The 14,448-nt window shown below is 55.0% G+C and overlaps 1 protein-coding gene across 1 annotated transcript in view; it reads right to left on the bottom strand.

The window, feature by feature from the left end:
* The window catches only part of PHGDH (phosphoglycerate dehydrogenase), a 31,980-nt gene continuing 17,532 nt past the window's right edge, over positions 1–14,448 (bottom strand). Inside the window, exons 6-12 of the mRNA XM_007075687.3 lie at positions 9,514–9,646; positions 8,866–9,014; positions 7,298–7,450; positions 3,621–3,753; positions 2,533–2,663; positions 1,228–1,465; positions 1–303 (exon numbers count right to left, since the gene is read on the bottom strand). Coding sequence (XP_007075749.1) covers positions 149–303; positions 1,228–1,465; positions 2,533–2,663; positions 3,621–3,753; positions 7,298–7,450; positions 8,866–9,014; positions 9,514–9,646 — 1,092 coding nt within the window. The 3' untranslated portion in view covers positions 1–148. The remainder of the gene's footprint in view (positions 304–1,227; positions 1,466–2,532; positions 2,664–3,620; positions 3,754–7,297; positions 7,451–8,865; positions 9,015–9,513; positions 9,647–14,448) is intronic.

The following is a 14,448-nucleotide window of genomic DNA, read 5'->3' as shown; positions in this document are numbered from 1 at the left end:
TCTGGGGTAGGCTTTTTATTGGGTGGTTCTCACTGCTCTACAGAGGTCAGCTGAGGTCTGCAGAGTAAGCATGTCGGCCTGAGAGATGTGGATCTCCTCTCTCTGTTGGTCACGGTGGGCAGGTTTTCTTCAGAAAAGCCCTCAGGGCTCAGAACTGGAACTGGAAAGCCTCAGTCACATGTTGCTTCCACGCATCCAGGCTGGGCAGCAGAGAGGAGAGGCCCATGACGTGCCAGGTCTCCCCATTTGACACCATTGAGGTGTGGTAAGACAGCAGCTGCACTCCTGCCTCTGCCAGAAGGCCTGGGAAATAGACAGACAAACTCCTGGTTGGCACGGGGCATGGGGGAAGAAGCAAGAGGCAGGGAGCAGGATTGGAAGTCCTGGATTCCTGTGATCAAAGTTGCAATGGGGGGTGATAGTCTCAGAATCAAAGAGCTAAGGGACAGTTCACCAGGGCACCTGCCCAGCTTCCCTCGCTATCCAGAGACTCTTTAGGAACACCCTGACCATCAGGCAAGGCAGAGAAGGGAAGATCCAGGCACAGATTTCGAGCCTTCTCCTGACTTGCTTGTTGTCGGTTTTATCTGGACCAACAGCAAAGGAGAAAAGCAGGGGAAAGTGCCTCTGGTCAGCTGGCAAGGATGGTGAAATTAGGCCCTTTGAGGTCTGTGGATGCACTCAGCCAAACCTGGAAGGGCTCCAAAACTCCCAGTGTCCCGGTGCCAGAGGCCTGGGGCAGGTCCAAGACGCTCACGACTGCCGGAGCGGATGTCTACACAGGCTTGGTTGCCGTCTGGCCCGCAGGCAGGAGAGCCACACTCAAAGGTTCAGAGTTCCTGGGCCCAGAGGCCTGGGACCCAGCTCTCCAGGCACGTCCACGCTGTGTGCTTAATATGGTGAGCAGGCCAGTCAGTAGGGGCTCTGGGGTCCTACCGCTGGCCCACGGCTCTGTGACCTGAGATAAGGCACTTTCTCTCTGAACTCTGTATCCACTTCCCAAATGTTCTGGGAACTGGCAGGACAGACCCCCCCACCCCCACCCCCACTGTGTGCTGCAGATCCAGAAATGCCCTGAGGGGCAGAGAGGGGCTACAGCAGGCAAAGGTCCATGGAGCCCAATGCCAGGGGAGACCACCGCCCCCCCCACCCCGCCCCAGTCCTGTGCCACACACACACTCGCCCCTGCTTCAAGGGCACAGGCCAGCCCTACGAACCCCTCCTCACCAATCATGGTGGGCAGCATCGCAGGATTAGCCGGCTGAGCCCGGAAGATGAGCAGGGGCAGACCCCTGCGGAGAGGCACCTCTGGCCTGAAGACAGCTCCGTTGAGCGCCTGCAGCACTGGTGTGGTGCCCTGGACCAAGCCCACAGTCTGGTAGGGGGCACCTGCCAGGGCCACGGTCAACAGGCTTTCCCCACAGCACTGCTCCCCTGGCCCAGCAGGGTTGTGGGAGGTGGTCACCTGCGGGGAGAAGGCAAGGGGGCTCCGTTATGCCTGCCGGCTGCATTGCAACCCCCTCTGTGTCCACCTCACTGCTGATCTGTAGCGCGCCAGGCCGGTCAACACGCTCAGCGATTCAGGGCCGGAGGAGAGGGCCAATGGGCCCAGTCAGGTGTCCCTGAGCATTAGCTTCCTGGGACAGTCAATGGCCTCCGTCAAGGGAGGGCAAGGAGAGATCTGCCAGGTACGGGCAAAGGCTGGGAGCTGGGAAGGAGGAGAATGGGGGCGGCCCGCCCTGCCCACCACTTCCTGCACAGAGTCCCTGGCCTAGTGGAGGAGGAGCAGAAGAGGGGACACATGGGAGGTCCCGCTGGCTGAGAAATGCAGACTGTGCTCTAAAAAGGGAAGCAGAGGGGAAGACACCAAAGGGGAGGCACGAGGGCCGTGTAGGAAGCTTCCAGAATTTGCAAGCTAATCAAGAAACTGGGTGCTATGGGGATGCCTGGGTGGCTCAGTCGGTTAAGCGTCTGACTTTGGCCCATGTCATGATCTCACAGTTGGTGGGTTTGAGCCCCGCATCAGGCTCTGTGCTGACAGCTTGCAGCCTGGAGCCTGCTTGGAATTCTGTGTCTCCCTCTCTCTCTGCCCCTCCCCCACTCACACTCTGTCTCTTGAAAATAAACAAGTGTTAAAAAAAAAAAAAAAAAAAGAAAAAAGAAAGAAAGAAAGAAACTGAGTGCTATGGTAAGAGGAGTCAGAGACTGCTGGTCTACCTCCCAGCCTCCGGCCAGATGCAGCCTGGCCCCTCATCTTCCTCAGCTGTAAAATAGGGGTGCTGCTCTGGCCTCCCATTCTCATGGGGCACTTATACACAAAGCACTATCAGGAGTGCTGGGTTCACTCAGCAACACTCCAGAGGCAGGCGGACAGAGAAACGATGGCTGCCTATCACAGACGGTCAGTGTCAACGACGGGGCCTATACTCGGGGCTCCCACTCAATGAGCGGGGCTGTAAGCATATTCTGGAAAGGTAGGGAGAGAAGGGCAGGGCCCAGAGGGAAAGGAAAGGGGGGGCGAGGGGCACACACATTGAGGCCAGCCTCTTTCACCAGCAGCTTGGCGTTCACCAAGTTCACATCCGCCTGATTGGAAGTGTCTTTGAGGAGGCCGACAATGACCGCGGGGCTCAGGCAGTTCCCAGCATTCTTCAGGGAGGTTCCTGGGGACGGAGAAGTTATCGTAAGATCACCGTTTGGTGAACGACACAGGAGCCGCGGGCCGGAGACCACTGGCGCCTAGCTTTGGGTCGCGGCCTCCTCGCTGCCCTGTCCCCCCCACCCCCCACCCTGCCCAGGGCAGTTCTGCTTCCCTCTGGAGGGCAGAGAGCCAGTAACTGCCACCCAGTTCTCTGCATTGTTTCCTCCGGGGATCCCCTGGCTCTGACCTTGCCTATTACTGGCAATGCTCAGGGTCTAACCACCCCTGAGCTCTCCCCAAGTGAGCAGATGCATAGCAGGCCATAGTGGGGGGCAAGCCTCGGCAGGGTTTGGAGAGCTAGACTCCTCCCCCATCTCTCACCATATCCGCACAGGCTGGACCCACTGCAAAAGTGGGTGGAGCCTGAGGGCAGACCTCAAGTACTGTCCTCATTCCCACTCCCCAGCTGATCATCTGCTCCCCAGGACCATCGGCTTGCCCGAGGACCCACCTTACTATGTCACAGAGCCCGAACTGTCCCACCGCCTCGTCTAGCACGCCCACCCCAACTCTCACTTTTCAAGAACCCAAGGCTCAGAGAAAGGAAAGTCACACAGCAGGTAAGCGACATGGCCAAACCCAGAATCAAAGGTCCTGTCGCTTAATCTGGGACTCCCTCCACCAATCCTGTGGCCTCTCATGTGAAGCTCTGTCTCTTGTGGAGGTTTCTCTGGCACCCAGAACACCTACATCTTAAAAATACTATATAAACGTGACTTGTGAAAATCACATGTATTTCCCAGTGATTTTTCTGCGCCCCTCCCCTCTGTCCCCACTGGGTAGCAAGTGAGCCATATGCGGACATAACATGGGACATGGGGTCACAAGACCAGGTCAAGTTGCTTCCCAGTCCCTCACTGTCGCTGAACTGCTGCATACACAACCCTCTTCCCCTGCCTCTGCAGTGTCCCCAGCTCACCCTGTGTTACCACCTGGATGGTCCCTTTGGGGGATCCAGCCCAGGCTCGCATCAGTGCCCCCAGAGCTTCTGCCAGACCAATCCAAGGCTTGGTGTGTGGAGAGAAGGCACTGGTAAGGGCCTGGGCGTTCACCTGCACAGAAAGGGGAGCAGAGCTAAGGTCAGGAAAAGGAGGGGCAAACGTCTGCCCATCTCGGCTACCAACCACAGCTCCACGTAGACAGCAAAAGGCACAGACCCATCCTTGCTTCGTGTGCCTGAGGGGCTGGGAGGGAAGGCAACTTCCATCAGCCACCAACAAGACAATAACTTGCTGGGGATTGCTGTAAAGCCAGAAAAGCGCACAAAAGGCTAAGACCATTCCAAATCTCCAGAAGGGGGATAATGGAATGTCTCCCTCCCTGAACAGTGCCAGCCTCACCCCCCCACCCCGTGGGAGACTGGTCTTTCCTGTGCTGGGGAAGGGTCCGGACGGCACAGTAGGAAGGTGGGTCTTTGATGTAAGCTGTATGGCAAGTCACAGATCACTTGGACCTAGAGTGGTAGGTCATTCCAGGATGCCTTCCTGTTTACTTTATACCTCAATTAAAAAACAGTGAGTGTGTGTGTACATGGTGATTAATCACTTTGACCAAATATCACAATTTGTGAAGTTGAATTCACATACTCTTGATGATCCTATCACCTTTCAAACGTTGGCCCACCACAAGGCAACCTGGGCAGCTAAAGGGGGCAAAAGCCACGTGTCCTTCTAAAGGTAGAAGTCTAGGGGCACCTGGGTGGCTCAGGCGGTTAAGCATCTGACTTCGGCTCAGGTCATGATCTCGTGGTTCATGAGTTCAAGCCCCATGCCTGGCTCTGTGCTGACAGCTCAGAGCCTGGAGCCTGCTTCAGATTCTCTGTCTCCCTCTCTCTCTGCCCCTCCCCTGCTGTGCTCTGTCTCTCTCTCTCTCTCAAAAACAAATAAATGTTAAAAAAAATTTTTTTTAAAGGTAGAAGTCTAGGGCAGGTCTGGATCCCCAACCAGGAACTTGATAACAAAGCCAGCTTGTCCTGGGTCAGAATTTTGATTCCATTTTGTGGCTCAAGATGGTCTGGCTCTGTAAATAAACTCTACCCAGAAAAAAGGGTGAGGCACCTGGGTGGCTCAGTTGGATAAGCATTTGACTCTTAATTTCAGCTCAGGTCCTGATCTCATGGTTTGTGAGTTTGAGCCCTGTGTAGGGCTTTGTGCTGACAACACAGAGCTTACTTGGGATGCTCTCTCTCCCTCTCTCTCTGTCCTTTCCCTGCATGTGCACTCTCTCTCAAAATAAATAAATAAACTTAAAAGAAGAAAAGAAAAGAAAAAAGAAAAAAGATGGTCTGGCTCTGAAATTAAGCATTGGCCACTTCGGTGACTCAACGTGTAAAAAGAACCAAAGAATTGAAGGATTTAATTTGAAACCTGGGGTTCGATCCAAATCAAACAGGCTGCTGATGTTGGAAATAGCCAGGGGGCAGAGCTTCCCACCAGACCCTTCTGCGCGGGTGGCATCCTGGCTCGAGGGCTCCTGTGGCAGGGTTCCCCTGCTCCTCTCCAAGGGGACACAGAAAAGAGCAGCAGTGAACCAGGAGGTGGGACGAGGCAGGCCCAGTGGCCAGGAGCAGAGTGGAAGTGCCACCCGCCAGCGGGCTGGGCTGAGCTTGCAGGACGTGGAGGAAAGTGTCCTCTGGGCAGCCCCTGCGGAACCCAACCCGGGGGTGCTCCTTGCAGGGTCACAGAACAAGCAGGAGGGCTCCAAGAGTCAGGCGCCTGACCCTACTGTTAGTCTGTGTCTAAGGTTAGGACAGAACGAAACTGAAGTGGACACACGGGGAGAGATTTCCCATGTGACACAAATGTCTTTCTTTCCAAAAGCCTACCGCAGGACAACCAGCCGCTTTGCGTGAGACTTAAATTTTCCCAAGTCTAGGGGCACCCGGGTGATTCATTTGGTTAAGCCTCAGACTTCGGCTCAGGTCACGATCTCACAGTTCGTGGGTTTGAGCCCCACATCGGGCTCTGTGCTGACAGCTCAGAGCCTGGAGCCTGGTTCGGATTCTGTGTCTTTTTCTCTTTCGGTCCCTTCCAGCCTTGCGCTCTGTCTCTCTCAAAAATAAATAAACATTAAAAATAATTAAAAAAATTTTTTTGCCCAAGTTTACTTTGACCAAAAGAGTTTACCTCTGATATAAGATGGGAATAGCTTGTGGTTCCATTTGATGGAGCTGGTGGTAAGGAGCCCCCAGCATGAAAAGGCCTGGAATGCCACCATGACCTAATGACACCATGGGAACTCCCAAGAGCTGTGACAGGTGGGCAGACGCATGCCTGGCAAAGGGCTACAAAGGGAAAAGCCCAGCCCCAGTTGGTGGATACTGGCCACTGCCCAGGCCTCAGCCCAGGTCCCAGCGCATCACCTGGGGGGACCTGCTCAGAAACTAGATGTGCAAAGGGAGAAAGTGCCCCCCACTCTGGGGAGCCAAGTGACGCAGAATACATAGGGGAGAGGCACACAGATGGGCTGGCCAAGTGTGGTTGCTGACCACCAGGCTGGCCCTGGGGGCGGGGGATGGGGTCGGTCCTTCAGGGGAGCAGCTGGCTCCCTTACTCCCTCAGGGTGTAGATGGGAGGGTGGCCCGGAAAGCTGGGCTATCAAACCAGGGCTGGCGGGCTGAACAAAGCATCCTGTGTCTCTCCTGCTATGGTTCCGTCCTCGGCTGTGAAAATCCCCAGGCTGAGGCTCAGCCAGGAAGGTCGGGGACCAGCCTTGGCTCCCTTCTGGAGTAGTGATTCAGAACTTAAAGATACAAACTCATGAGATCTTAACAAGGGAGAATATGGTCCATTGCCAATGGGTTGAAACTGTACTGGAAAGGTCAAGCAAGTCTTTGTGAAGGGGTGGCAAGCCCCCCTGAAAGAGAGCTATGCTTTCCTTAGTCATCGGTGTCCCCAGAGGGTTAGGACAGATTCTGGTACCCACTGGAGCTTAAGGGACATCCAAAGACTGAATGATTGAGACGGGACCGGAAGTAAGTTAAGTAAGTTAAGCTTGGAGGCAAAATGTGCCAGGAAGGGCTGAGTATGAGCTAAGAGAGGAAGTAGGGATACCAGGCCATGATTTGGGGAAAGAGAGGGGGCTTGGGGGGGGTTCATTCTGGGACTGGGGACTCGCCCCGCCCAGGGTTCTAAGGTGGACATGGGACAAGGAGCACTCAGGCCTCGGAGGTGAGAGAGGACTCTGACAAGCTTCTCCACCGGCCGGTCCCCCAGCTGCCACTCCCCACGGCATCCAGCATCATCCAGCATCACCCAGGCCACACTCCTTCATTCCCGAGGCTTGTGGAGAACAAAGGAGCGTTTCTCCGGAGCCCAGACCCTGGGAAGAGCAGCAATCTCAGCAGCAAGGCTACAATATAGCAGTGCCGAGCCGGCTTCCCCAGGCCCGGCTGTAGCTACCAAGGCTGGGACAGGGCGGCTCCTGCCACCCCACCCACAGGCCTGGCTCAGGGGACTCCTTGTCTTCTGCTCCCAGAGCAGAATCAGATCGGCACACTACCGCTCACAGGAGCTATCACCACTCCCCAAAACCAGATGCCCCACTCCTGTTCCTCCCCCTGAACCTTGGGCTCCAGCCCCACTTGGCCATACTTACCACCCCCGCCAGGGACTTCCCCTTCACCATGTCCACAAACTGGATGGCAATCTCCTCCCCGCAGCGGCTCTGGGCCTCCTTGGTGCTGGCACCCAGGTGGGGGCAGCTGATGACGCTCTCGTGGTCCACCAAGGCGCGGTCCCTCGGTGGCTCCTACCCAGAAAGAGACACCTCTTGGTTGGCTGCCCAGGGAAAACGGAGAGAAGGGCAGGGGTGACGACGCCTTCTACTTCAGTCTTGCCAGGTCGCTGGTCTCCAGGCCCGGCTTCCTCATTAATGTCCCACCACGGCAGAGTGGACAGAAGGATGGATGGGATTTGCATCTCAGCTCCACCGTTTGTGCGCCTTCGGGTAAATCTCCACCTACTTCTCTGAGCCTTGGTTTCATCATCTATAAAATAGGCTAATACCAGCCATCCGGTAACACTGCTGTGCAGATTATGTGCCAGTAACTCAGGAGGCTGTCAGCCAGTGTTGCTGTTACTGGTTTTTCCCCTGAATCCATGCAGCACGGGCTGTCAGCTCTTCACACAGTAGGCTCTCTGCACAGGTGTCACATCTTGGCTGTCACCACAACAGGCGGTCCACCCGAGCCCCTCTGCCCACCCTCCAGTGTCCCTCCCACCCTTCGGCTCACTGAGCACAACGCACTGCCTTTGGGAACATCACTCAGGTTTCTTGTCTGGCCGCTTGGGCCTGTGAGTGCTGTCCACATATTAGCAAGTGCCATGAGGAGGCCAAAGACAGCAAGAGGAAGGTGCTGGGCTGGGGGATGGCCAGGCGTGAGTCTGCCTTCGAGAAGCTTACCGTCTGGTTAAGATGACCGGGAGTACCAACCCAAGGCACTGTGTCCCTGGGCAGGGAAGACACAGTGAGTGCTCCAGGGCTCAGAGAGGGCTGGGGACCCGCCGAGGCCCCACCGCAAGTAACCAGCAACCCCCAGCTGCCTAATCCCAAATCCCTGCTCTTTCTCCCGGATCTCTGATGCTGGTGGCAGGGCTTTTGAGAGAGGCCAACAGCATCCGAGTGGAAATGCCCTATCCATCATTCCAGCTCTCCCGTGGAGAGACAGAAAGAGCAGCCCATGCTCAGGACCAGGGGGACACTTCCAGCCATTATTCTCGGGCTTCGTTTCCTTCCCTGAAGAGAGGATAAGCCAACAGACACTGGGTGGAACGTCTTCTTGGCAATGGGATTCATTTCATCAGAGACCTGCACCAATACATTACACCCTGCCCCAAGTGACCTCTCTCTGCCCCAGGTCCTCAACCTCAGAACTCATTTGTGGCGCCGTCTCCCCAGAAGTTATCCGCATGGCAGCAGTGGAGGGCGCCTGCGACCAGGAATTGGGTCCTATTTAACATCTGAGTGTTGCAAAAAACAACATGGCTGTCTCTGTAGTAAGCTCTGCAAGGGCTCCTCAGATCACAAGGGTGTGATCTATGGCAACACGATTTGTCCCGTTTACCACAGGTGCTAGAGACCCTAAGCCAAAGGCCTCTGTGCCTGCCGGGCTCTCTGCCCGGGGCCGCTCCGCTCACCGCTCCTGTCCTCTGCCAGGCACTCACCTCCGTAAACACGTCCAGTGCAGCGCCAGCACACTGACCCGACTGCAGGGCCCGGAGCAGGGCACCCTCGTCCACGATCCCTCCCCGAGCGCAGTTCACCACACGCACCCCCTTCTTGCACTGGGCAAAGGTGCTGTCATTCAGCAAACCTGCGAGGAGGGAGGAGATTTACTGCAGCGCCGGTGCTTGGCATCCGGGCACCAGTACCAGGCCCCCCTTGCCCACACCAGCTCCTTCCCCGCTGGCCTCCTTCCAGCAGGGCGACAGCCTCTCTGGTCTCACCTCTCCCTTCTCGGACGCTCTGGAGCAAAAGTCTCTGTTCCAGACTTAGGCCTAACTCAGTTTAGAAACATCCTAGTACTGCCTGAGGTATTCGTGCATTGAGCAGGCCCCAGAACCAGAAAGGCCAGCAGTGGCCCCAGGAAAACACTGTGGGATCACTGGTCGGACATGTTGACCCAGTTCATACCGTGCATTTTCAGCTAGCTCACCCCTGCTCCGTGTGATGCAGGGCCGGCTAACAAAGCATCACCGTACGCCATGCCCGAGGGACCTGGTCACCAGCATCTGCAGAAGGGCCAGACGGAGGGCCCACCCTGATCCGGTCTGTGGCTTCTGAGGCCAACCCATCAGCAGGGACACACGTACCCGTGGTGGAGGGCAGGAGAGGTGTGTGCACAGTGATAAAATCACAGAGAGGCCAGATCTCCTCCAGGGGCAGCTGCTGAACACCAAAGGAGGCCGAGACTTCCGGCGAAATGATGGGGTCGTACCCTATAGTCTGGTCAGAAGTGAGAGAGAGACAGAGAGAGGAGCTGATGTCACTATTAATTTTAGTATTGGTATTATTAATAACGGTGGCCGTTTAGTGAGCCACTGTTGCTAAACTTTTCCAAACGCTGGTTTACCTCTCACAATAATACAGTAAAGGCTGGCACTATTCTATTTTAGAGCTGGAGAAAGTGGGGCTCACACATTAGGAGGAGCGGGCCCCGAGTGCAAAGGGAGGCCCAGGCCCTTAACCATCAACAGATGCAAAAGCAGCATAGGGGGGTGCGGGGGGAAAGGTGGAGCTCAGAAACTCATGGCAAGCAGGGAGCCCCGGAGAGGCAGGACGACCACTTGGGGAGCAGTGACGCACTTGTGGGGTACAACCAGGCAAGAGAGGACAGGCTGGCCGTGGCCCAGGACCCACGGGGTCAGAGCGCAGGCAGGGGCACTGACAACTTCAGCAGAGTGAGGAAGCGGGGGGTGGGGGCAGTGTGATCAAGGAGACCAAGAATGGACACTGGGGAGTGGTGTAGACACATCAGCGAGGAAAGTTTGGTTCCTTCTTGAAGTTTCTTAAAATGCATCTTGTCTTGGAAGGCACGACTTGGTGACTAATCACACAGAGGTCTAAAGGATGGGAGACGGATCCTTTCAACAAGACAAGTTTGATGGGGGTGCGGAACAAGGATGTCAAGAGGGAGGAAAGGGAGACATAAAGGAACCGTGGATGGGGAGGGACCCAGAAGAACGTTCTGGGCTGACAGGGGAGGAGGGGATTCCCCAGGCGGAGTGACCTCTCCGAGGCTGCTGAGAAGGAAGGGAGGCCGACTCCTGGGAGACAAGGGGCAGGCAGGAAACTCCGGGGGTACAGACTCCATCAGCCTCATGGTATTTACCAAAGGCCATCAGATACCGGTGAGGGAAGGACAGTTGGAGAAGACAAAGCTCAGAAGAAAGAAGAAAGGAGGAGTAGTCATCGCTCATAATGGCGAACACTCCTTTTGCATTTACTATGTCATATCCAATGGATTAGGCACGATGATTTCCCCCATTTTACAGATGAGGAAAGTAAGGCAGCGAGGTGAAATGATTTAGTCATGGTCACACAGGGGGCAAATGGTGGCGTGGGGACAAGAACCAGTGCTTGGATTTTGGGGCCTGTGCCCATAGTGCCCATCCTTCTACATCAGGTAGGGAGGCTCACAGCCCCTCCTGAGAAGACAGGGGTGGAGGAAATAGACACTTCTCTCCTGCATCAGAACCAGTGTTGGGTGCCAGTCGCACATGTCTCAGCAAGGGCAACGCTCTGAAGGTTACCAAGCCAGCACAAGAAGCTGGGAAGAACCCGCAACCAGCCATGAAGCATCACACCTCTTTCAACAGCAAAGACTTAATCCACTTTCTGTCGGGTCTACCCAGGTCGACCCCGAACTCTCTCTTTCAGCTTGGTCCATGTCAGCAGCATTGACTGGGGGAAAGAGATGTAGCAGCCATAAAAATCTCAAAGGCATCAATGTCCTCAAGAAGGCAGGACAGCCAATTGACCTGGGCACGCCGGCAGAAGCCAAGGGGCGGACACCGAACCAGGAGGCCTGGACCTGGGTCCTCAGTCCTAAGTAGAGGAATTAGGTGGATGATTTCAAAGTCCTCCCCTGCTCCAACATTCAATAATTCAATATTCCTTGAAAAGAAAAGTTCCCTTAACCCGGAAACGTTACAGGTGAACCCTACAATGTTCAGAGATGGCCCAGGATTAAACAAAAACAAACAAACAGAACAGAACACATAATACTTGAACACTTTAGCGGTGGTCACCTCTGTGTGGTGGAATTTTTTGCTCCTGTATGTTTTCCTGTGCTTTGTACTGTTTCCCCCACTGATCACCAATTCTTTGGGGGAAACATACAAGTTATCTTAGAAAATCACAGCAAAGAAGCTTTCTATATAAAATTCAGCCCTTCCAGAGAAGGAACTGAAAATGGTTGGTTATGAATAAGGTACAGATTTCAGATCACGTTTTTCATCATCAGCCTCGTGGAACCAGGAAAGCCAAGGTGGAGGTTTGGGGGGAGAGGCTGTAGGTCACAAGGTCATGACCACCCCAGCCCAAATGGTCATTCCCTTCAGATAGAACCTATTCGTTTCGTGGGGACAATGAGGTGTCCGGGGGAGGAGAGAGGATCTCTGCCCATGTCCTTACAAGTCCTCTTTGTCTGCCGGCTCAGAGGCTGTCCGGAACAATGGCCCTGTTCATGTCTAATCCTGATGTACTTTGTTCATGTGAGTGGGGACAGGTCGGGAACACCAGCAGAGGTCACAAAGCCAAGCCTCATGGAGGCAAGTTCACGCAACGCTAGGGCTTCTGGGCTCTCAGGAGCCAAGAAGCAGCGGGGGGATGCTGGGAGGAAGGGTCCTGCGGGCTGAGCCTGGCTCAGCGTCCCCACGGGAGGGGCCTATAGCTAAAGGGGGAGATGGGGAAGGAGGAGATGGGCATCTTCCACAGTGGTCAACGGGCCCTGACTCAGCTTTCTTTCTCTTGTTCAGCTGTAGACAACTGCAGGGAAGAATTCGGCTGAGAAAACCCGTTTGCATTTTTCACTCGAGATCCTCAGGGCAGACAGGAGCTGAACTCAGCCAGGAGTTGGGGTTCTCACATCAGGAGACCATTAGGGGAGGAGTGGGGAGTAGGAAGAGTGACACTGGGCCCAGGAGACCAATGTCTGAGTAGGGTCCTGACAGGTCCTGGAAAGGGTCAGATGTCCTGATGGACAGAAGTTGGAACAATTCCAGATACATACCATCCGATGACTATTCCTAGAGGAGACTTAGGGACACCCGCAGAGGGGCTCCACGCCTGAACCCCGGCCTCACCAGCCTCCTGTTGCTGGGCAGCAGCGGAAGCCTAGCTTTTCATGCACAGCCACCTCCCCGCTGGTGACACAGAAGGCAGGAGAGGCTGCCTACGCCTACACTGGGCCCTCTGGCTTAGCAGTGGATGCCAGAGAGCAAGGGGGCCTTCAAAGGAAAGGCGCCTCCCCGTCATACCCCCTTTCTACCCCACAGCCAATTTTTTTGCCTTAGAACTCTCTCCCCTTTGACAATGAAATCTTACCAGAAACCCAATATAAAAACTGACCAAGGCTGCAGAGGTGAAGGCCCAGAGCCCCACCACCTACTGTCTCCCAAGGGTCCCCCTCCCTGTGTCCCTAAGGCACCTTTCTGGAACTTGAGGCTCTGGGAAGAACTTGAAAATCAGTACTCTAGGGCAGCAGGAACTGCAGTTACCAGACTGAGATAGGAGCTGCCTGCCTCGGGAGGCTTTGTCCTGAGAAAGGAGGAGCACAGAGACACGGCATGGATCATGCACCATGCAGCCGGTGCAGATCAGGACCGAAGACCGTGCTGGTGCACGACAAAGGGCACCAGACTGGAAGTCAGGAAACCTGGAGTTTCAGCTGGACTCCACCATTTACTAGTCCTATTATCTGGAACATTATCATACAGCCTTCCTGGGCCTCAGTTTCCTTATCTGTAAAACTGGGATGATAATATTGACCCCGAGGGGTCATCGTGAGCACAGTATCTGACCAGGGAGACCTCAGTAAACATTAGCTGGGTCTGAAAGAAATCAGTGAGAGCTGGCGCCTTGGGTTCAATGTCCACCCCTCTGGGCCAACTTCAGATTCATCACGACACTGGCCGCACAGTAACTGTCAAGAGATGCTTGTCTGCTCCTCAGGAAAAAACCTTGGTAAGAGAGTGCAAGGCTCAGCTCCTGGCGGGCTTGGGTCTGATCACACATTCTAGGGGACACGCCAGCGTGAATGTCTCCGAAGCGTACAACCTGTGATTCGGCACGAGGTTGGGAAAAGTCTTCAGGCAGAAAGAATGCCATGGAGCCTGACTCAGATGACCCAGACCACCAGCAGGCTACCAGCTGCCAGAATTATCCCGAAACACACATCTGTGCCATGAGGCCCAGAGCCAGTCAGCAGCTGCTCTCGGCGGGCCTGGGAAGGTTCCTTCCAGGCCTGTGCTCGTTGGGAACGACAGCATAGAAGGGCTCTCCCCCAACACACACTCAACCAGGTGCTGCTGGGAAGCCCCCTAACAGAGCTAAGGTCCAGGATATCCCCCCTTCCCTGAGTGACCAGATAGTGACAAAGAAAGGACAGGAAAAAAAGGGGGGGCAGCCCCCACATCTGAGCACAAAAGGGTCTCTGCCAACCCTCCTGTGACATGAAGGGGTCAACTCTTAAATCATGATACTGTGGAAGGGGCTGGATGTTAGTCATCCATTAACAGCCTCATTAGTGATTAACAGCCTGGGTGACAGATTAAAGCCCGGGGTAAGACCCGAGGGGAGGGGATGATAAAGATAATCTGCACATGCTCAGCCACGTTGCCTGAGCCGCCCAACCAGGACTCCTCGGAGTCTCCTCCGCCTCCTGGTCCACTCTGTCTTCAACCACAGTGTTCGCCCAAGTTACTGTAACAAACTACAGCCCTTAATAGTTTTATTCTATTTCCAACAACTGCACAGTGAACTCCCTGCTAAGGACCACTCCACAGATAAAGAAACTTGTAGCCCATGGGTAAGGGGTGTCTGGAGATACCAGAGTTTTAAAGGCCATCTGCTTCTACATCTGCCAATGCATACACTTCGTCCACACATGCCGGCCAAGTACTCAACCAGTCTCACAGGTGTATCTGCAGTAGTGGGAGACTTAGCTTTCTCCCTTCCATCTGGGGCCAGCTCTGGCTGTAGTTCTGTTCCCTCGGGCTTGTACCTCTTGGTCCTCCGTGGATCCA

Source organism: Panthera tigris, chromosome C1 (genome assembly GCF_018350195.1).
Source record: "Panthera tigris isolate Pti1 chromosome C1, P.tigris_Pti1_mat1.1, whole genome shotgun sequence".
In the NCBI taxonomy this organism is placed as follows: domain Eukaryota; kingdom Metazoa; phylum Chordata; class Mammalia; order Carnivora; family Felidae; genus Panthera; species Panthera tigris.
Note: the sequence above shows the minus strand (reverse complement) of the source record. Positions and strands in the feature narration are given on the sequence as shown.